This window comes from Scomber japonicus, chromosome 23 (genome assembly GCF_027409825.1).
Source record: "Scomber japonicus isolate fScoJap1 chromosome 23, fScoJap1.pri, whole genome shotgun sequence".
Lineage (NCBI taxonomy): Eukaryota > Metazoa > Chordata > Actinopteri > Scombriformes > Scombridae > Scomber > Scomber japonicus.
In genome coordinates this window covers 22,209,865-22,234,030 of record NC_070600.1, presented here as the reverse complement: position 1 = coordinate 22,234,030, position 24,166 = coordinate 22,209,865, and the positions used below count along the sequence as shown (strand labels likewise).

General features: G+C 38.7%; 1 protein-coding gene across 1 annotated transcript; it reads left to right on the top strand.

Moving 5' to 3' along the window:
• Positions 1-661: 661 nt before the first annotated feature.
• dclre1c (DNA cross-link repair 1C, PSO2 homolog (S. cerevisiae)) lies at positions 662-22,822 on the top strand. The gene is made up of 17 exons (XM_053313801.1): positions 662-770; positions 878-929; positions 2,144-2,228; positions 2,692-2,751; positions 2,875-2,930; positions 3,803-3,904; positions 4,725-4,797; positions 5,924-6,064; positions 6,159-6,260; positions 8,377-8,513; positions 9,128-9,182; positions 9,360-9,448; positions 10,601-10,698; positions 11,857-11,943; positions 12,034-12,179; positions 12,210-12,874; positions 22,726-22,822. Exons 1-17 carry the CDS (start codon positions 662-664, stop codon positions 22,820-22,822), a joined length of 2,154 nt encoding a protein of 717 aa, XP_053169776.1.
• Positions 22,823-24,166: the final 1,344 nt, after the last annotated feature.

The window sequence follows — 24,166 nt, the reverse complement described above, 5'->3', positions numbered from 1 at the left end:
AAAAGGGTAGAAGAAAAGTTAAAATAACTTCCTTCGACCGCAATTTGAAAACGGTTATACTGCTTCTCTTCTCTTCTGGTTGCTAGGTTACCATTAATTTGACAGAAAATAAAGAAAATTACAATTCATATTGTATTATAGTTAGTATTATTAAGCTGAAATTTGATTAAAGGTAGCATTTATTATGATATTTATAAACTTCATTTATTTATTGACAGCAGAGGGCGATGAACACATACAACTGCCATCAAATCGAGCAAAGAAGAAGGTTGCTAGGTTACCGTTAACTTTCTTCAACCGTTAGATGGCGCCAACTGACACTGCAGAAAATTGGCAGCGGAAAAATTAAAGAAAATTACAATTTATATTGTATTATAGTTAGTATTATGAAGCTTACATTTGAATAAAAGTGGTATTTATTATATTGTATATTTTTATATTACATTCTAATCGTCAAAAAACCCCGGAAGAATACTTTATTTATTTATTGACAGCAGAGGGCGATGAGTGCACATCAACTACCGTCAAAACGAACCCAGAAGAAGAAGAAGAGGAGGGCGGGATAATCACAACGCTAATGATGTTATCAAAATATGCTTCCTCTTAGTTCATTGTTTTTGTGACTTATGTACCTCAGATACGAAGAAAGACAAGCTGTAAGATGAGTTCATTTGCAGGTCGGATGAAGGAGTATCTTACTATCTCTGTGGACCGGTTCGACAGAGAGAACTTACATGCCAGGGCATATTTCCTCTCTCACTGTCACAAAGGTGAGCTTGTTTATATATATTTTAGGAATGTGATGTTTACCAGTCATAAAAAGCCTTCTAGCAACAGGTAATGACTTTGGGTTTGTCTATGTTATTGCTTTTAACAGATCACATGAAAGGACTGAAGGGACCAATACTGAAGAGAAAACTGCAGTTCAGGTAGAAGATAGTTGTAATGATTCCTCCTGTTCATACTGACCATTAGAAGATCCTTCATAATGTTTACAATGGAAGTGATGGAGGACTAAATCCACAGTCCTCCTTCTGTTTAAAAATGTATTTAAAAGTTGATCTGAAGCTAATATGAAGCTTCAGCATCCAAATGAGTCAAATCAAGTCTTCTATTAGTATTGCTTTAGTATTGCAGTAGTATTATAGTAGTATTGCAGTAGTATTATAGTAGTAGTATTGCAGTAGTATTGCAGTAGTATTATAGTAGTAGTATTGCAGTAGTATTGCAGTAGTATTATAGTAGTATTGCAGTAGTATTATAGTATTATTGCAGTAGTATTATAGTAGTATTATTGCAGTAGTATTACAGTGGTATTGCTGTAGTATTGCAGTAGTATTATAGTAGTATTATAGTAGTATTGCAGTAGTATTATAGTAGTAAAGTTCCTCTTTTTGTTACTATACTTCCACCACAGCTCAACAGGAAACACCAAGAGGAGATCTGATGCTATAAAGACTGTAAATGTGTCAGATATCACTTGATGTGACTAACTCACACTGCTGGAGATGAATATAAGCTTCACATCAACATTAAAATACATTTTATCACTGAATAACTGTGTGATGGGGATCTTCTAATATCTAGTATGAACAGGAGGAATGATTACAGTGAGGAAAATGCATTTCATTGTTCATGCACACCTGACTCACTGCTGTTTTAAGACATACTTAAAATGTTGTGAACCTATTATTTAAGATGAAGCTGTAATTTTCCTGTCTGGCACAGACTAATCTGTTCTTATTGTCACTGGTACTGAGGGAGGACACTAGATACAACTGGTTTGCAAACTATTAGATTAAAACAGTTTTGATGATAAAAATAATACTCATGGCACATTTCCATAAATGCTTTAAGTCACACTGTAAGTATTAAAAAGAATACTTTGGGAAACATATACAGAAAGTAAAATACTATAATAATAAAGTAAAACATTTATAACTTATTGAATTTGGTGTATCCTGAATTGGAGACCTGAACAAAGATTACAACTAGACAAATAAATAATTATAAATTTCTCCATTTCTGGTAAAAGCCATGATTTTAAATAGGAGATAGACAAATATATATATATATCAGTAATACTAATATATTGTTAACTTTGTCTCTGCTGGATTAATATTGTATTCTCTTTTGGTTTCAGTCGCATGGTCAGGCTGTACTGCTCCTTCGTGACCAAAGAACTTCTGCTGAGCAATCCCAAATATGCTTTCTGGGAGGAATACATCGTAAGTCGAATGTATTACTGTCATTTTTAGAGTATAGCAGACAGTCATAACAGCAAACTTACTAATATAATATCCAGAGTCATACATTTAGATGAAATAAAGTGTGATTCAGCTGTAGTTAAATGTTATTAACTGCTTTTCCTACTTTGACATGTGACTTGTGGACAAAACATGTCAAAATATCTGCTGTGAAAGACATTCATGAAACCTCTGGATATTTATATATCATTTAATATTGCTGTACAGTGTTAGGAGGATTTGAGGAGTTTGTTTTGGTGTGTCCACTACTTTACTTGACTCATTTATATTAACTTCAGTTGATTTCCAGAGTCATTTTTGGCCTTTATTAAAAAGCCATCATGTCTTACAGTTGCTTTGTGCTCTGGTAATTGAAAGCTGTGTCTCTTTTCTCTGTAGATTGCACTCATTATGTCTTTGTCTCCTGATAAATGATCTATTTTAGGTTCCTCTGGAGCTGGAGAGCCCAACTCAGATTTCTCTGGTGGATGAGGCATCAGGAGAGGTAAAAACAAAAAGAAAAGAAAAGATGATTTCCAGCCCAGACAGATATGTAAATTCAGCTCATCAGTTTAATAATCATGTGTCCTTTTTTTTTTACCCATCTTGTCTGTTGTTTGTTTGACAGAAAGAAGATCTTGTGGTCACGTTGCTCCCTGCAGGCCACTGTCCCGGCTCTGTGATGTAAGTCTTTGCAACAACACAACATGCAAGAAAAGTAATAATGATTTAAAATAAATGAATAAAATATCCAGAGCTTGAATCCCTCCTTTCGTTTTACCTGTAAGTAAATGGACTCCAATTCAAATTTTAACATGTTAACGTGGCCTCAGTGTGCAGTACTACACATTAATGGTACTCCTCAACTAGTAAAGTAGTTTAAAGACCATGAGAGGTTTGCAAGGAGAAATACAAGGCAAGATAAGGCAGATTTATTTATATAGCACAAACCCTCCAACCTAACTAATAGTTATAAAAATATAAAAAATAAAAACAAAGTGCAGAAAAATAGGAATTAAAGAGCATTAAATATACGATTGTAGCATAAAATAATGATTTGATTTGTTTTAAAATCATTAAAAGGATATAGAGTGCAAATAAAAGATTAAAATTTAAAGTGCTTTAAAAAAGTTCAATCGTAAGCACAGGAGAAGAGAAGTGTTTTTAACCTGGATTTTAAAATGTTCATACACAATACACAATATATTAGTCCTGCAACAATAAGCTGAGTGGTAATTAATTGTTTTGAGTCATTTTTAATTTAAAATAAATGTCCAAATTCTCTCGTTCCAGCTTCTCAAATGTGAATATTTTTTTGGTTTCTTTAGTAAACTGAATATCTTTGGGTTGTGGCCTGTTGGTCAGGACAAAATAAGACATTTGAGGTTAAATCTTTGGCTTTAGGAGACAGTGATTGATATTGTTCTGCATGTTATTATAGCGATATAACGACTAATTGATGGTTAGTTACACTCATACAATATAGAAAAAAAGGTTTTATATATCTGTGGTGGATTTTAAAACATCTGATGGAAAACTGTGTGTCTGTGTTGCAGGTTTCTGTTTGAGGGTTCCCATGGAAACGTGTTGTATACAGGAGACTTCAGGTTTGCTGTCGGAGACGCATCGAGAATCGAACACCTGCACTCTGGCAGCAGGTCGGGTTGCTAATGAACGTAGACGCTGTTTCCTGTCTCTCAACTCAAATGTTTAGGAGTTCGATCGTCTCTTCAAAAAAAAAAAAGTCAGAGATTTGAAGCTTTAAGAAGTTAACACACACATTTTCCGTTTTCTCAAGTGTATCCAGCAGATTTAAAAGATGTAACTTAAACAATGTAGAAGTAAATCAGTTAAGTAATGAAATTTACTGTATTTGAATGAGCTCAGTACCTTTCACTTTCACTGCAGCTGCTTCGCTTTGTCTCTTTAACCTTCCTGTCGTCTTCCCGGCTCAAATTGACCCCGTCTGTTTTGACTGTTCCTTCCTTCCTTCCTTCTTTCCTTCTGTCTGTCCTTCCTCCTTCTCTCTTTCTTTCCTTCCTCTCTCTTTCCTCCCTTCCTTCTTTCCTTCCTCCATCCCCCTTTCTTCCTTCCTTCCTTTCTCCCTCCTTCCTTCCTTCCTTCTTTTCTTCTCTCCTTCTTCCTTCCTTCCTTCCTTCCTCCCTCCCTCTTTCTTCCCTCCCCTCTACCTTTCTCTCTTCCTTCTTTCCTCTGTCCTTCTTCCTCTTTTATCTTTCTCCTTCCTTCCTTCCTTCCTTCTTTTGTCTGTCCTCCCTCCCTTCCTTCTTCCTTCCTTCCTTCCTTTTTTTCTTCCTTCCTTCCTTCCTCCCTCCCTCCCTTCTTCCTCCCTCCCTCCTTTCCTTCCTTCTCCCTTCCTTCTTCCTCCCTCCCTCCCTTCCTTCCTTGACTCGAGGACAACAGGAGGGTTCAATCTTTCATATTTGTTAATTGTGTTGTTGTTTCATGTTTCACACACAGAGTGAAGGATATACAGACTGTTTACCTGGACTCCACCTTCTACGATCCACGATACTACCAAATTCCTACTCGGGTAAGTTTTTTTTTTTTTTTTTTTTTTTAAGGATGGGAACGGATGGCAGTGAAACAGTGAATAGTGATGAAAATATGAAAGTTTTGGGAAAATAGTCGCACACGTTTCACTACCTGTTTGTCAAGCAAAAGCAACACAGGTCAAATACTTTGTGCTGACAATAAACTGAGAGGTGGAAGTATGAAGGTTGTATTCAGATCAAACCAGGCAGTGTGACGGACATCTACAGGGCTCAGCGGAGGCGCGTGTGTGTGTGTGTGTGTGTGTGTGTGTGTGTGTGTGTGTGTGTGTGTGTGTGTGTGTGTGTGTGTGTGTGTGTGTGTGTGTGTGTGTGTGTGTGTGTGTGTGTGTGTGTGTGTGTGTGTGTGTGTGTGTGTTTATTTATCTTCTAGAAGGTAACCGCTGTGAAACAATCAGAAAGTAATGTTTTATTGATCTGATTCATCTGCTTTCTCTTCACAGCTTCTCTCTCTCTCTCTCTCTCTCTCTCTCTCTCTCTCTCTCTCTCTCTCTCTCTCTCTCGCTCTCTCTCTCTCTCTCTCTCTCTCTCTCTCTCTCGCTCTCCCTCCCTCCCTCTCTCTGAGTCGTGAGGCCGACAGCAGAGTCTAATTTTACTTTTAACATTATCAAACAAACAGAAATGTCCTCTCCTCCTCCTCCTCCTCCTCCTCCTCCTCCTCTTAAAGTCTTTGTACTTGATTGTGTTGCATGATTTGTTCTGAATACAGCCAAAGTCATGGAAGTGTAAATTATATGAGAACAATAGAGCTAATCAATTGAGTCGTTTTTTTAAAGGAAAAAGGCCACAATTCTGGTTTCAGCTTCAGGACATTTGAAGACGTTACTATGAGATTTAGGGAAACTGTGATGAGCATTTTTCACAATTTATCACTTATTCAAGAAAATCATCATTTGTTGCAGCTCTAATATAAAATCATACAAAGATCACAGAAGTACAAATCACCTGTTTGTAGACAAAAGCTATAAATATGCTAAGAATGTGTCATGTTTTCTGTTATTTTAATGTGTTTGAACCATTTTATTTACTGTGTGTGTGTGTGTGTGTGTGTGTGTGTGTGTGTGTGTGTGTGTGTGTGTGTGTGTGTGTGTGTGTGTGTGTGTGCAGGAGATGTGTCTGAATGGTATCTCAGAGCTGATAGGAAACTGGATCAGTCAGAGTCCGTATCATGTCGTTTGGCTCAACTGTAAAGCTGCGTATGGATACGAATACCTGTTCACCAACCTGGGAGAGACGTTCAACACACAGGTAACACAAATACACATGTCCATATACACACATTCATACAGTTTTGCGTAAAGATCTCCTGCTTTAATGTTCACATATTTAATTGTTCTCTCAGATTCACGTCAGGAGTCTGGAGATGTTCAAGAAGATGCCTGAGATCCTGAGCTACGTGACGACCGATCGCAGGACACAAATCCATGCCTGTCGACATCCTAAGGTCCCGCTTTACATCTCTCACACACACACACACATACACACACAGGGTCTGTTCGGAACCGAATACTTTCCTACTACTCGTACTAACTCTGATGTCATTTGAAGTATGTAGTGTGTTTCAACTGTGTAGTATGTGATTTAGAGTATGTGAGCAGTTCCTGGATGGTTTACTAGATTCTCCAGAAATGCAGAGTATGCATCAAGAGCTGACTACTCACACTCACATTACCCAAGATGCAACGCTACTACTCACACTCACATTACCCAAGATGCAACGCTACTACTCACACTCACATTACCCAAGATGCAATGCAACTTCTGAAAAAAAACCCCAAAATACAAATGTCACAGGTAGCTACAGAGAGGGTACGTTCGCTTCCTGTTTTCAAAATAAAAGCACGAATTCTATCGTTATGGTTTTCTTAATAATAAAAGGCAACAGGTGTTTTATTTTTGTGAAAATGACAGGAAGTGTGTTACTCGCTACGGCTAACTTGAGCGTCTCCGAATTCTCAGGAACAAAACTTTAAACAGGTGTTATTCGGACACATTAGCGTCACATTATGGATCTAAAGGGCTACTTTACTTTCTTCCTAAAAAGGTTAGAAATGTGGATAAAGTGGTTTATTTACAGAGTTAGAGCTAAAATGAAATCAGCTTCAGCCTGATGATTTCAGCTCGGGTAGGAATGAAATGCATTGTGGGTAATCGTGTAGTTTACTACAGTGTGAACGGTCTGCTTACTAACTGGTCCTTTAGTGTGTAGTGTGTAGGATGGAAGTATATAGTATGTAGTATAGAAGTGTGTAGTAAGAAGTAAGTAGGTTTCGAAGACAGCCACATAGTATATTCAGGGTCTATTTCAAGTTATTCAGAGCCAGATGTAAAAAAAGAAGAATCTGTTATTCATTCAGAAGCTTAATTCACATACTGGACGTGGATCGACCGAGGATGAAAACATCTGTGTTTAGTATGCAGCACACATTTTACTGGAGTTGATGAGTGCAGGTGCAATAAAACCTTTTGCAAGTAAGAGTCAAGATTTCTATTCTGCAAGCTTGAATTAGTAAGAAAAGAGATATTTTCAGTTACTATTCCTGCAATCTCACATCCACTGCTGGTATGTTTTAGACTTATTCCTGTTAGAGTTCATAACATCAACCTAAAACAAAGAAATCCTACTGTGTGTTACTGTATAGCTTAAATAATAATATTTAACCCTCCTGTTGTGTTCGAGTCAAGGAAGGGAGGAAGAAGGAAGGAAAGGAGGGAGGGAGGGAGGGAGGGAGGAAGGAGGGAAGGAAGAAAGGGAGATGGAGGAAGGAAAAAAGGAGGAAGAAAGGAAGGAAGAAGGGAAGAAGGGAAGGAAGGAAAGGAGGAAAGAAGAAGGGAAGGGAAGAAGGGAAGGAAGGAAAGGAGGAAAGAAGAAGGGAAGGAAGGATGAAGGAAGGAAGGAAGGAAAGGAGGGAGGAAGGAAGGAAGAAAGGAAAGAAGGAAGGAAGGAAGAAGGGAGGAAGGAAGGAAGGAAAGGAGGAAGGAAGGAAGGAAAGGAGGGAAGAAGGGAAGTAAGGAAAGGAGGAAAGAAGGGAAGTAAGGAAAGGAGGAAGGAAGGAAGGAAAGGAGGGAAGAGGGGAAGGAAGGAAAGGAGGAAAGAAGGAGGGAAGGAAGGAAAGGAGGAAGGAAGGAAGGAAGGAAAGGAGGGAAGGAAAGAAGAAAGGAAGAGTCAAAACAGATGGGTCAATTTGACCCGGGAGCACAACAGGAGGGTTAAGTTATTATTATTACTATTTTAGGATAGCCAAAATAGGATAGGTCAAAATTCTGGCTGAGGCAGCTGTTATATAGTAATACTTTGGTGTTGTATACATTGGTCTAGCTGCTCTAGAAATAAAAAAATAATGCTAATAATTAAAAAAAAGTCGAGATTGAGTCCTGTTACATTTATTTAATTAACAATATTATAGCTTGTAGTCATGTTTTAACACTTCTGCTGCTTCATAGCTTTGGATTAAAGTGTCATTGTCCTTTTTAAATTAATCCATTAAGTCATGATCTGTGTGTGTGTGTGTGTGTGTGTGTGTGTGTGTGTGTGTGTGTGTGTGTGTTCGTGTGTGTAGGATGAAGAGTTTTTCCAAGGCAACAGGCTGCCGTGTGGCTGCACAGCCTTTGACGGGACTCCTCTTCGTATCATCAGCATCAAACCGTCCACCATGTGGTTCGGAGAGAGAATGAGGAAAACCAACGTTATAATAAAGTGAGAGCAAGTTCAGTCATGTCAGAGATTATTGGGAAAAAACAAACTCCTGCCAAGATCTGATTACACTTAAAATGCAGGTTCATAATCAGTTAGTGAAGTAGAAGATGATTGCAGTTAACGGGCAGCAAGCATCCCTCCTTCCTTCCTTCCATCTTCCTCCTTTCCTTCCTCCTCTTATTAATGTTCTCTTGATGCAAAAACTTCATTATCATCATTTCACCCTTTATATGTTTGTATCTTTATCTTCCTGTTCATGCATTTTAACTCTATTTAGCATCATATCTCCTCTTAGTGTTTCCTGTTGAGCTGTGGTGGAAGTGTAGGAACAAAAAGACTTTGCTACTAAAAACACTGTAACGTTGAAACATAGAAGATGAAGATTTGACTCATTTGGACGCTGAAGCTTCATATTAGGTTTTTACACAGAAGGAGGACTGTAGGTTTAGTCCTCCATCACTTCCATTGTAAACATTATGAATGAATCTTCTAATGGTCAGTATGAACAGGAGGAATCATTACAGCAAGATAAACAGCTTTAATGTTCATTTAGACTCCTGAAATTTGGTGGATGAGTGTTAAATTTGCCCTTTTTTGTTGCTGTTTCTCTCCAGAACAGGAGGCAGTTCCTTCAGAGCCTGCTTCAGTTTCCATTCCTCTTACTCGGAGGTAATTTCAATTATTAAACTAAAGTCATATTAATATCTCATAGTGTCTTATTGAAGCTTTTATTGAGAATTAACGACTGCTTCTTTTCTTATATACTGCTTTCACTTTCTTAACGTACATTTATACGTATAGTATTATAGTATTTCTGTATCTACTCATCTACTTTATCATTTTCAGATTAAAGACTTCCTCTCCTACCTGAAGCCGGTCAACATCTACCCTAGTGTTATTCCTCTTGGTCGCACATTAACCGAGGTGACACAGTTGTGAGTGAAGTTTCATTCATTTTGATTCTGTAATAATCTGCAAACCAACATTTTAAGCATTGGATGTAAAAGTTTTAGCTTCATATTTGTATTTAGCCATTTTAACAAGTCAAATAATGTTAATATGACTGTGAAGGTGATCGACAGAAAGTTAAACTCATTTTCTTTTAAAGCTTCTCAGTTGTGAAGATTTGCTGTTTTTCTTTATTTTTAGTGATAGTAAAGTGAATATTTTTGGGGTTTGAACGACTTGTTGAATAAAACAAGCAGTTTAAAGACTTCAGAAAGTTGAACAAGGCATTTTTCATAGTTTTCAGATATTTTATAGACCAAACAATTAAAGAATAATCTCCAAATGAATCAATAAAGAATATAACTGTAAGCTGCAGCTCTTAAATTCACCTTAAAGGAATATTACACAGTGCTGAGGCCAATTGATAAATTAAAAAAAAATTAGGGCTGTCAAACGATTAATTTTTTAAATCAAGATTAATCGCAGAATTTCCATAGTTAATCACAATTAATCGCGTTTTGAATCGCATGTTTAAAATCCTGTTATTTTACATTTGAAGGCAGTTTTAAGCCCATAATGTAAAGCATTTCTTACCAGAGTGTCTTAACTGGGAATCAATCACGGCTCTGCTGCGACTCCCACACTCCAAAATGGTCCTTTGGTGGAGCTGAGGCTGGCTTGGCTGCACCTGGGTGTTTAGCGTGGAGGTGCTAACTCAAACTCCACGTACTCCGGTGGTAGTTAAACTCCGTTTGACACAGGTTGCATTTTACTTTTGACTTGTCAACTGAAGCGTCTGGAAGTGTTTTAAAGTTAAACAAGCCGTTCAAAAGTCCAGTAGCTCTCTTACTTTCCATCAGCGCGGTAGGTTTACTGCAGGAGGCCACTTCAAAGCATAGCGCTACAGCTAGAGGAGCCGTCTACGGGGGAGTAGAAGGGACAAAAAGGCTTGCAACATTAAAATACGATTTAAAAAAATTAACGCGCTATGGATTACATTAATCTAATCGCGATTAACGTGTTAACGCTGACAGCCCTAAAAAAACCATAATACAACATTTAATGACATTACATCAGTGATATGTATATAGATTACAATAATGATTGATTAGTAACATTGACTCTGTGTGTTTGAACAGGTTGAATCTGATGTGCAGGAATCAGTCTGATCAAGTAGCGTTCATATACAAACCTCTGGGAGTCCTCAAACGCACCATGGTGGAGCGACCTACACACGGTGAGACACACACACACACACACACACACACACACACACACACACACACACACACACACACACACACACACACACACACACACACACTACAGCTGCTCTGCTCAGTAACACATCTGTAGCTGTGATGCTTCATGTAAACTAGATCAACCTTCTGCTGTGTGTGTGCTTTATGTTCAGTAGTGAGTTTCAGCTCATTGTTTAGCTGTTTTGATGCAACTTTTACTGCTTTGGTTCACTCTCAGCTACTCTCATAGAGTCGTTTTCTACTGTTCACTTCCTGCTCAGCATTAAACAAGCAAACAGACCCAGTTATCTGGAGACTAGCTGGTGAACATAGTGGAGCATTTAAATCAGAGGAGTCAAACTCATCTTCATTCAACGGCCACATACAGACCAATCTGATCTGATGTAGGAAGGATCTTTAAAAAGATGGAAGGAAGCAAGGAAGGAAGGAAGGAAAAGAAGACAGGAAGAAAAGATGGAAGAAAGGGAAGAAAAGAAGGAAGGAAAGAAGGAAGTAGGAAAAAAAGACAGGATGGAAATAGGAAGTAAGGAAGGACAGATGGAAGAAAAGAAGACAGGCACAAAACATGGAAGGAATTAAGGAAAGATGGATGGAAGGAAAGAAGGAAGTAGGAAAAGAAGACAGGACGGAAATATGGAAGGAAGTAAGGAAGGACAGATGGAAGAAAAGAAGGAAAAGAAGACAGGAACAAAATAAGGAAGGAAGGAAGGAAAGAAAGAAAAAAAGGCAGGAAATAAGGAAAGGAACACAGGAAGGTGGGCTGGATTGGATCATTTGCCTCAAGAGTTGGTGGAGAACAAAAACAGAGCTAAAAGAGAGAGAATATTAGACTTTACATTCATCAGATGGACAGAAACACGATGAACTAATGAATGAAAGAAGAAATAGACAGAAACAAATCACTTAACGCAGGTTTTTGAGCCAACTGAAAGGTAACAAATGAATTCAGTTTAGCACTAAATGATATTTAATACTCACTAAATCATGAAGATGACATTTCAGGGAGGAGGGGCGGGGGGGGGGGGGGGGGGGGGATTGACATTTCCACGTCATCATTCATTGATCAGTATCAGCTTTGTAAATGAACAAACGTCTTTTATCAGTCTAACGGTTGTCATCACGTGTAATTACAGATTCAGACAGCGATGACGGGCTGTTTGACGGGCTGGACCTGGCGCCGGTGAGGAAGAAGATGGGCTTGAACTCCCAAATAAAAACTGGTGCATGAATATTTTAACTTCTTTTTTTTTTAAAGCTAAAGTATGTATTGATTATTATTTACTAAACTATTAACTCTCTCTTTTTTTTAGTGAGCCCTTTGAAAACAGCGCCCCCTGTGTCTGCGGTGGAGTCTTTCCCTCTGACCGTCACACACTCGCTGCCTGTTGCACATAACTACATGGACTGCACCGAGTCCAATGATGAAGAGGAGGATGGTGGTGATGATGATGATGCGGAGAAGGAGGAAGAGGAGGAAGAAGGAAAAGGAGATACAAACCAGATGAAGGTGGAGGTGAACACCACGATGATAAATGAAAGCAAGATGAATAAAGAAGCTGAGAAAAAGAAGATGGAGGTTGAAGGTTGCAGCTCCTCTAATCCTCCGAAATGGGACGACTTCTTCACCGCGGAGACGCTGACGGACAGCCAGAACAGCCAGAACAGCCAGAACAGCCTCAACAGCCAATCACAGTCCTGCTGCTCTGCCGCAAGCCCCGCCTCCTCCTCCTCAAAAATGACCGGTTCTCAGACTCCAGATCTGTTCAGCGACGAAGAAGAAAACCCAGAAACCAACGCACACTTCAGCCTCACCCTGTCGGCCTCTACGTCCAATCATTCCTCCCAGAACCAGGACTTGGAGTTAGCCGACACTTTAATCCTCAAACCCGAGCAGAAGGAGAAGGAACAAGAAGATTTAAGGACCGATCCGATGTCTCAGGAGATGGAGAGCGACAGCCAGAAGGACCAGCAGGAGCAGGAGGACCAGCAGGAGCAGGAGGAGGAGCTCTCAGAGTCTCAAATGTCGTCGGACTTTGATATTCCCTCCACGCCCGAGTCGAAAATGCCCCGAGCGGATGAGTTGTCGCAGCTGTACAGGAAGCTGGCGTCAGGAGAGGAAGTGATCGTCAGAAAAGGAAGTCAGGGCTTCGCGTGAATGAAGGAGAACGTTAACGGACATTTTTCACTACAACTAACATTCCTCATATTCATCCACAGTAGATTATATCAATGCAAATGTGCCTCGTTGTGTTTTCACACTGTGAGCAAAAAAGGTTTAGGTTGACTATCTGCAGCTTCTTATGTACATTATATTGATTTGATGAGTAAAAATAGGCAGTTTGGAAGTGCTTGAAGGGATGCTTAAACTTGAAAGTGCACTAATTTATATTTTTCAGCTACTTGGTTGAAGCTGAAATCGATGGTAAATAGTAGAAATACACCTGAAGTCAATATGGACGTGCACATTTCCAGGTTTCTATTTATATTCTTGGGCTCTATACTGGAAACTACTCATTTATAGCTGCCGTCATCTAGCTAGGATTAACCCTTTATAGGACACTCATTGAAAGGAAGGGAGGAAGGATGGAAGGATGGAAGAAAGGAAGGAAGGAAGGTAGGGGGGAGGAAAGAAAGAGAGAAGGAGGGAGGGAGGAAGGGAGGGAAGAAGAAAGGGGGATGGAGGAAGGAAGGAAGGAAGAGGGGAGAGAAGGAGGGAGGGAGGAAGAACAGATGGAAGGAAGGAAAGAAGGAAGGGAGGAGAGAAGGAGGGAGGGAGGAAGGACAGATGGAAGGAAGGAAGGATGGAGGAAATAAGGAACGAGGGAGGGAGAAAGGAAAAGAGGAAGGGAAGAAAGAAGGCAGGGAGGAAGGAAAAGAAGGAAGGGAGGAGAGAAGGAGGGAGGGAGGAAGGAAGGATGGAGGAAATAAGGAACGAGGGAGGGAGAAAGGAAAAGAGGAAGGGAAGAAAGAAGGCAGGGAGGAAGGAAAGGAAGGAAGGAAGGAAACAAGGAAGGGAGGAGAGAAGGAGGGAGGGAGGAAGGACAGATGGAAGGAAGGAAGGACGGAGGAAATAAGGAACGAGGGAGGGAGAAAGGAAAAGAGGAAGGGAAGAAAGAAGGCAGGGAGGAAGGAAAGAAAGGAAGGAAGGATATTTTGAGATATTTACAGAAGTTACCAAATATAATTATTTGCCCAATAAAGGGTTAAATAAATATAAGAAGTTTAATGTAAAAGTAGCATTTAAAAAAAAACAGACAAAAACTAAAGTAATGTACCAGGTGAAGTGAGAAATCCACACTTTAAAGAAAAATTCTAAATTTTAAAGACCATTCCTTCCTTCCTGTCTTTTTTTCTTTCCTTCCTTCCTTCCTTCCTTCCTTCCTGTCTTCTTTTTCTTCCTTCCACCCATCTTTCCTTCTTGGCTTCTTTTCCAATCTTTACTTTCTTTTCTTTTTTCCTTCCTTACTTCCCTTCCCACCTTCCTTCCATATGTCCTTCCTAATTTTCCTTTCTTCCTTCCTTCCATCTTTCCTTCCTGTCTTCTTTTCCTTCTTTTCTTCCTTCCTTTCTTTCTTTCTTTCTTTCCTTCCTTCCTTCCATCTTTCCTTCCTGTTTTTTTTCCTTTCTTCCTTCCTTCCTGTCTTCTTTTCCTTCCTTCCACCGATCTATCTTTCCTTCCTTCCTTCCATCTTTCCTTCCTGTTTTTTTTCCTTTCTTCCTTCCTTCCTGTCTTCTTTTCCTTCCTTCCACCGATCTATCTTTCCTTCCTTCCTTCCATCTTTCCTTCCTGGCTTCTTTTCCAACCTTTCCTTTCTTTTCTTTCTTCCTTCCACCTGTCTTTCCTTCCTTCTCCTTTTCTTTCCTTCTCACCTTCCTTCCTTCTCTCCATCTTTTTAATGATCCGGCCCACATGAGATCAAATTGGTCTGTATGTGGCCCTTGAATGACTCCTCTGCTCTCCCTTCCTCTTTTCCTTTCTCCCTCCCTCGTTCCTTATTTCCTCCGTCCTTCCTTCCTTTCCTTCCTTCCATCTGTCCTTCCCCCTTCCTTCCAGTCTTCTTTTCCTTCCTTCCACCCATCTTTCTTTCCTTCCTTCCTTCCTTCCTTCCATCTTTCCTTCCTGGCTTCTTTTCCAACCTTTCCTTTCTTTTTTTCTTCCTTCCTTACTTTTATTCTTTCCTTCCTTCTCATTTTCTTTCCTTCCCACCTTCCTTCCTTCCTCCCTTTCATCTTTCCTTCCTTTCTTCCTTACATCTTTCCTTCCTGTCTTTTTTCCTTTCTTCCTTCCTTCCTTCCATCTTTCCTTCCTGTCTTTTTTTCCTTTCTTCCTTCCACCCATCTTTCCTTCCTTCCTTCCTTCCATCTTTCCTTCCTGGCTTCTTTTCCAACCTTTCCTTTGTTTTCTTCCTTACTTACTTTTATTCTTTCCTTCCTTCTCCTTTTCTTTCCTTCCCACCTTCCTTCCATATGTCCTTCCTAATTTTCCTTCCCAGCTTCTCCTCTGCTCTCTGGTAAATAATCTCTATTAAAAAGTGAAATGAGTCACTAATCATGTTGCTCACAGTGTGAACACATCGTTACTTCACTTATATGCTGTAAGGTTTCAGGTTTATACTACGACATCATTCCTCTCCAGCTTCAAGTCTGACCTCCAAACCACACAAACCTCGGTATGTAAAGAAACACACACACACACACACACACACACACACAGAGTTCATTCCAACGCACTTTAAGTTCATCTGCGCTCTACATATATAAATGCACCTGCGCACTTTCTCGTTGACAGTTTGTGGTTGACTTTTTTTTTTCTTCTGCTCAACACTTGTCGTTATTATGAAGTGGGTCAAATAAGCGGATTGAACTTTTCTATGTATGTTTTACTAAACTTTAAAATAAAAGGATTTGATTTCAACTGAAGAGCATTTTCTTTTCTTTTTGGTTTGTTCATGAAAAATTTATGTTTAGATCTGTAATTAATAAATTCATGTATATCTTTCAACACTTATATAATAATAATAATAATAATAATATAGGATTGGGGTATATATTGATATTATACTGATATCATGAGAGTAGATATCTTTGGTTCATAATATCCATAGCTCAAACAGCTGCTGAAATATTGTCCATATATATAAGTTTTATATATATATATATATAACTTGTATATCTCCGTGGGTGATGAGTCTAAAATACGGGAGAAACCAGGAAAACGGGAATGTTGGCAGCTCTGATATCACTAATATTAACTCATCATGACAGTAAAACAGTAAAATAGTCCATCTTCAGTCAATCTCCTTCAGCAGAGTAGTAGTTCCTCTCTCAACTAGTATAAGATGTTGTGAACAGCTGATTATGCATGAAAAAAAAAAATACTGTCATATACCGTGAAACCGCTTTTATTTTGAAAAATACCGTGATATACATTTTTGGTCATACCGCCCAGCACTATACTTATTTTCCTTTATCTGATCAGTCTCGTCAGTATTTACACAACTCTTTCTGTCTGATTAACCCTTTATAGGACACTCATTGAAAGGAAGGGAGGAAGGAAGGAAGGAAGGAAGGAGGGAGGAAAGAAGGAAGGTAGGGGGGAGGAAGGAAGGAAGGAGGGAGGAAAGAAGGAAGGTAGGGGGGAGGAAAGACAGAGTGAAGGAGGGAGGAAGGGAGGAAAGAAGGAAGGAAGGAAGAAGAAAGGGGAATGGAGGAAGGAAAGGAGGAGAGAAGGAGGGAGGGAGGAAGAACAGATGGAAGGAAGGAAAGGAAGGAAGGACGGAGGAAGGAAAGAAGGAAGGGAGGAGAGAAGGAGGGAGGGAGGAAGGACAGATGGAAGGAAGGAAAGGAAGGAAGGACGGAGGAAATAAGGAACGAGGGAGGGAGAAAGGAAAAGAGGAAGGGGAGAAAGAAGGCAGGGCGGAAGGGAAGGAAAGAAGGAAGGATATTTTGGGATATTTACAGAAGTTACCAAATATAATTATTTGCCCAATAAAGGGTTAATGATGATTTTTCACACATGGCCTATATTAACATCTCCCACTGGTCTTTGGGTTCATCTGTTTTTCTTTTAACTTGTCAAAACTATCGAGGGGAGTTCCCTATTTATCTTCCAATGTGACAATATGTTTCATTTCTTACCACAAAACCATCACATGACATTAATAGAAAACTATTTAAACAGAGAAGAAGAAGCTTCGTGGGAAGAAAGACTTTATTTTCCTTTTCCTCCAGCAATTAAAAACAAAAAAACACATTTTATTTTGTAAGACAAGAAGACAAAAAAACATTTACAGGCACTACGAATCCATCTGAGCGAGGTAATTACTGAAACAGCACAAATGAACCAACAGCAGATCATTCACTTCAAACTTCAGGAACAGTTTTAATCCATATTTGGTTTGACAGCAGATGTATTTATTTATTTATTAAAGCAGTTCAGGCTCGTTTCGACGGTATTTCTCATGCACTGGTTTTGTTTTGACATGTTTTGCAGAAGCGTGCAGCCTATTAGCGTTATCGATAGCTAGGGCCTTATAAAATCTGTTTTATTTTTTCCCACATTCAGTTTTTTCCATTTTAATTTTTGTGATTCCTGTTTTTTTTACCTTTTACTCTTATTTTACTAACAAAAACTTCCCTCCATGCAGTTTTCCCACAGACTGTATAAAAGAAATGGACGTAACATCCGTGACGTCACCCATTGGTTTGTGGACTGCTGCTCGGAAGCCAATAGTTTCGAATCTAGGCAGCGCCATCTTGAAAATTTCAGGTGCATGCTGGGAAAAATAAAAACATGGATTCTACTTATATGGGCATGAGGCGGAGCCATGGGCGGAGCAGGGAGGTTGCTATGGTTGCGAGGGCTGGATCTCGAGGACATTGGTCAATCAACCTGTCAATCAGGACGTAGCCACGCCCTAATGCATACCCTGCTTTATCGTCACATATAAAATCAGGGAGGCCAAAATGTCCCAAATGAACATCATACTGCATTGAAGAAGGCTTTAAACTAGCGATTGAGACCATAAACACATTTTGAAAACGTTTACTGAGGTTAGAAATCAAGTGAGAAGTTGGTGAATTCTCCATTGACTTGTATAGAGACGGTCGCCCCCTGGTGGCCTTTTGATAGAATGCAGTTCTAAGTTACTTCCGCGTTGGCCTCATTTCAGAGGACCTGAACCCCCCCGCCTGAGTTTTCCCCAGACATACCGTTCCTCTTCCACACAAAAACAGCATTTCTGTCAAATTATGTCAAATTCTGCGTTAAAACTAAATTCTATTTTAATCAGCTATTCCATGATTGCGGAAATCATAGGGCCCTATATGATAGCTAGCGTTAGTCCTGTTGGCTAAAGTAATGGCTGAAACTGACTCAAACAACATCACACAGTATCAAAACTATTTTATTGGCTGCTTTATAAACTCTATGCCTCTTGTAGCGAACCAATAAAGGCCAAGTGAAGCTCACCCATTGGGATCCTCTGGTGAGAGTCAACAGTTGGGATGAAAATCTGGAGCCTCTTCGCACATCTTCATCTTTATTAACGGCAGACTGTCTCTTGAGTCCAGTTTAACTCCACAGTCAGTTAAACCAAGTGGAGTCGATCCTATTAACAGAGAGAGAGAGAAAATTGTCTCTGCTGGATGCTCAGCTGTTGTTTCCCATTTGAGACTTCCTGATGGCGATGACGAGCACCTGACGGACGCCTGGAGGATTTATTCTTCATCAACTTCTTCTTCTTCTTCTTCTTCTCACGTGCAAAATAACTCCCTCCGGACATTTCATCGTTCTTCTGTCACACCTGGAGGCAGAGTGATCAATATACAGGAATTAAGACAGAATTTAATGGGTTAAAAGTGATTACATGACTTAAGTACGTAGAAAACATGCACAAGTATTAGCAATTTTATTGATTAATCGATTAATTGTTTGGTCAAAAATGTCAGTAACTGTCTCTCAAAGCCAAATATGAAGTCCTTTAATGTCCACAACACAACTTTATTCAGTTTACTGTCATTAAAAGACTAAAGAAACCAGGAAATATTCACGTTTAAGAAGCTAGAATCTGACTTAAAAAAATAAAAAAAGCTTTATTATCATTTTATCCTGTCATACAACATAATAACTGCAGTTAGTTATGATCATTTGAAAAAAAATGAACTTTGATTTTATTTCGTAGTTAATGAGTCTGAGAATTTGGACTTATATTTTCTTAAATAACAATTCAAAGTGAGACATTGATTATCAAAATAGTCGGCAATTAATCAATTAATCATTGCAGCTCTGACATAATGAGCTAAATAGTGTTTTTTGATTAGGTTAAGTGTAATATTCAATAAATATACAGTGAAATTATAGTTACTCTAATTATCTGCTGTTATATTTACATTGTAAGATTCTTTTTTTATATATTAATCTTCTTAAAATACATCAAAATACAACATAAGTAGTGAATATTATGTAAATTATTCTAGCAGGGCTCCAGCGATGATAATGTTGGTCTATTTAATTAGTTTAACATAATCTGACACTTCATCTCGCTGTAAACTACATGAATATTACTTATTTAGATATTAAATGAATGTATATCTCCTGATATGCAGATAGAAATAAAACAAACTCAAACCTAAAGCATCAGTCAAAAGTTCAGCATCAGTCACTTCCTGTTTACATATGTTTGATTCTTATTGGACGCTGGTTTCCTAGCAACCGATTCAAAAATTACCAAAGTGATTTAATTCAATTTGAGACTAGTTAGTTTAAACTTTATGCACAAAATGATAAAAAAAAAACCCCCACATAAACGTGACGTCATAGCGCTCATTAATGAGAGAAGCTGGAGGAGGATGTGACACGTGCACACATACACACACACACACACACACACACACACACACACACACACACACACACACACACATAAAAGCAAGCACAGACCTGGCTCTTCATTAAAATTAGAGGCCGTTCTCCCACAGCGGCTTCCTGAGGGACGACGAGTCTCTCTCATTATCTGTGGAGGACAGTGTCATTAATTAACACACACACACACACACACACACACACACATCGAAATGCCCTTTTAGCTCTAATTAAATATAAAATACATATATACAGTGCTTTCTTCACACATATATATATATATTAGAGGTCACAAAGATAAAGAATAAACAACACAGATACTCAGTGTGTGTAGCGATCATCAGTGTTTTCTCTCTCCCATGCTCTCATGACCCTGGAGACTCAACAGGAAATTGAGGTTGTGTGTGTGTGTGTGTGTGTGTGTGTGTGTGTGTGTGTGTGTGTGTGTTATTGGGGATTGGATAATGTAGTGTTATATACTCTCACGTAGTCATGTTGCTGGCCTTACAAGAAAATGCAGAAAGGAAACAGAAGCAGATGTTTTTAACTGAAAAAAAGAAGATAAAAAATCTTGTTTCTCGTTTCTCATCTCAGCCAGCTTTAGATGAAAAGATCAATAACTTTTTTTTTTTTTTATGTTATAAATTCCCTTTGTGAGTAAGCAAATACACAATATTAATATGTCAATTTGTTAAATATAATGTTGATTTAAACAGGGGAAGAATTTTAGTCAGGCACCTTTCAGTTGGGTCTGTTTTGAGTCAGGCAGTTTACAGGGCAGCTATGTTTACATTTCTGGGGTCCTTAAAGAGTCAGTGTGTTGAACAATGCGTGTACTGACCTGCTGCTAAAAGGGTTTCATATAAAAGAAGTTGAAAATGCCAAAACGGTGTCCTTATTCCCTAACCTGGAGTAAGATCACGGGTGAAGTGTTCCCAGCACAACAGTTTCCCCCCATAGTTCTTTAATAATATGTTTTTATAGTAATTAATTGTATTAATTATTAAATTCTCAGTTAACATACAGACGGATACATCCTTGTAGTAGTTTTTTAGCTTTTCACTCACATGTTTCAGAGTAAAACCAGGCGGGAGTTCTGGTCCTCTGAAATGAAGCCAACACGGAAGTAACTTAGAACTGCATTCTATCAAAAGGCCACCAGGGGGCGACCGTCTCTATACAAGTCAATGGAGAATTCACCAACTTCTCACTTGATTTCTAACCTCAGTAAACGTTTTCAAAATGTGTTTATGGTCTCAATCGCTAGTTTAAAGCCTTCTTCAATGCAGTATGATGTTCATTTGGGACATTTTGGCCTCCCTGATTTTATATTTGATGATAAAGCAGGGTATGCATGAATTTTCAAGATGGCGCTGCCTAGATTTGAAACTATTGGTTTCCAAGCAGCAGTCCAAACACCAATGGGTGATGTCACGGATGTTACGTCCATTTCTTTTCTACAGTATATGAGTAAAACACATACAGTATCATGTAGTTATTTACAATAAGTCGTTGTAAGTTATTAGTGTCGGGTGTAGATGAAGGAGAAAGTCGAGGCAGTCTGGAGGAGAACAAGAACAGCTGGAGATCGACCCTTAAAATCAGTGTGTTACCACAATGTTCGAATCCAAAAAGCACAAATACTCCCGCTATCTGAGAAAGAAAACAACCTAAAGTTTCCTCTGATCATCTTTAGTAACATCAACAGATTTATACAATACTACCAAAATGTATCCCTCCATCACAAATCAGCGAGGAACTTTAGTCAACAATTATTAATTAATTATTTTATTTATTTCGGAGAGATACCAACTCAGTTTAGACAGAATAAAAAATCCGAACCTATTACCTATTATTATTATTATTGTAAGCTGTGATTTTAGATTTTGGGCTGTATTTTAAATGTTTTTTTTTGCCTTTTAATTAACGCCATCAATTTTGGTTCTTGGATCAGTCAGTGACTCAAAAAAATGTGTGTTTGTGTGTTTTACCTTTCTTCCATATACAGTCTATGGTTTTACCTCTTAGTGGTCCTATTTGTATTTGAGGGATGTTGCTCAGGTCTGTTGGTAAACCCACGTAGACGCCACCATAGTTCCTACACACACACACACACACACACACACACACACACACACACAAACTGAGCATCAGCCAACAACACGTGCACAAATGAGATTCATGACTCATAAATATCAAACTCTCATATTAACTAAACTCAAAGACTGACTTCCGTTTGTCGTCTTCTGGCACAGACTCCTCTGATCTGTCAACACACACACACACACACACACACACACACACACACACACACACACACACACACACACAAATTAAAAGCTGCTGCGTGTATTGAAGTCAGTTGCTGCAGACTAACAGAGAAACATCAGAGAAAGGTCAAACAACAATGACACGTTTTAACATCAGAACCTGTAGTAGTTGTAAAAATTGAACTCACCCTTTTGATGAAGAGTCAGCACGATCTGAAGTCACCAGAAAAAAGACAAATTGTTAATTAACTTTTCTATTGATTCACGGTGAAATTAAAACATTTATAGCTGCTGTCATCTACATCTGATTGCATTAACACGACATACATAAATACAACCTACAGCATAAGAAGTATATGTAGTAATTATGTAAAAGTAGCATTAAAAAACAGACAAAAAACTAAATAATATACCAGGTGAAGTGAGAAATCAGCATTGTAAAGAAAAATGCTATATTTTAAGGCCAGCATGCAGCTTGTAGGAGGGATTTCATACAAATCACTATTTCATAGGGATGCTCGATATTGACTTTTCTGCCGATATCTGATATTCCCCAACTTTTGATATATGCAGGCTTTTTACACCAAAACTGTTAGATAACAACAGAACATATCTCCTATTGTTGAATTAACACATTATGCCTAATTTTATTGTGATGCCCCACTGGATGCAAACATAAATGTAACATGGCTTTCCACATGTAAACACTGTCTGTGCAAAATAAGAGAACAACTTCAACTTAAGTTATGGAAAAAAAGTGCTAATACAGTCCGCCGTGCACAGTAGGACACATAGTCCCCGTTTCTGGAGGCGGGACCTTTACACGAAGTCCTCTCACTTGCTCCTCTCAGCTGTTGTGTCTCCAGCAGGAGTAGCACCCAGCACCCAGATAGGACCCACCGGACTCTGACGGTGACGTCACAGAGGAGACTCGCCGGAAAACATAACGGAGAAAATGACAACTAACGAGGAGGTAAACCTGGTTTCTGTTTGTGTGTTCGTGTACATGCCGGTGGACGCTGTGTACTTGTTAGCGACGGTTAGCAACGGTTAGCCATGGTTAGCGACGGTTAGCGACCCGTGAATCTAGGGTGTTGTTGTTGTTGTTACACGTCATCAGGCGCGCGCTGGTAAACGTTCCATGCTGCATTCATGCAGACTCGGAAATGCTGAAGCCTACAGAACAAACATCGGTTATAAAAAGCTGATACCGATACTTATCGCGATATTACATTTTTAAAGTAAATATCGGCCCTACTATTTATATAATAATCATTACTTTGCTATACATGGCTGGGTTAAAAACTGCTAAAATAAATTAAAACTAGAGCTGGGTGATATGGGCAAATCAAATATCAAAAGATGTAAAAGATGACTATCTGTAATATAATGACTACGTGGATAAATGCAGATAATGGAACGGTCTGTTAAGTTCAGAAAATTACTTTTTACTGTAATGCAGTCTTTCTGATCGGAAATACGCGAGTGGACGACGTGAACAACCTTAACAACGAAGGATAATTAAATGGAAAGCAGTTTGTGGGCGTGTGCGAACAATCTGACGTCATCATGAGAAGGAAGCAGAGGTGAAATCATGACTTTTTACATATATGTTCACCTCAAGTTTGGAGACTTTGACCATTTATAATTTCATTGGTAACTTCCATAAACATCCAAACTGTCCCCCCATGCTTCTCTGTGAGGTTGTAGAGCCATGTTGATTTTTTATATTTAGACTTTTTGGTAAATGTTTTACCCTATGGACCGGTGAGGAACCATATATGTTAACTTCATTGACCTTGATTTGCAACATAAAAATGAAAAATGTTGAAAATAGTCACAAAAAAAGTCAATTTTGCATCAATTTTGAATTTCCAAGTGTTTCAATGAGTGCACTATAAAAGAGTTAACACCTTAAACTGTAACAGTGTATATGCAATATTAAACAAAACCTGTTTTATAATCATCTTTATAGACTAAATAGAAGGAATATGACTCCAGTTAAGTGGCTCTCAATGTATTCAGACACAGCAATCTCATCTGCAGACAATCTTCTATAACAAGATTTAAGATTCACTTTAATGTTATTTGCATACACAGAAGCTCCAGCTCCTGTCAGTGCATTAAAAAGATAGGAATAAATAACCACAGCAAAACATTTATAGCTAATCATAGCTGACTACAGCAGGCAAGGAAATGGGAAATTTAAATTTATGAGCCTTTTTTTAAAACACCTTCTAAGACCAAATTCAGTGCTTGTTATGACTTTGCAGGACCTGCAGACACCCTGCTGTTTTCAAAGCAGTCTGG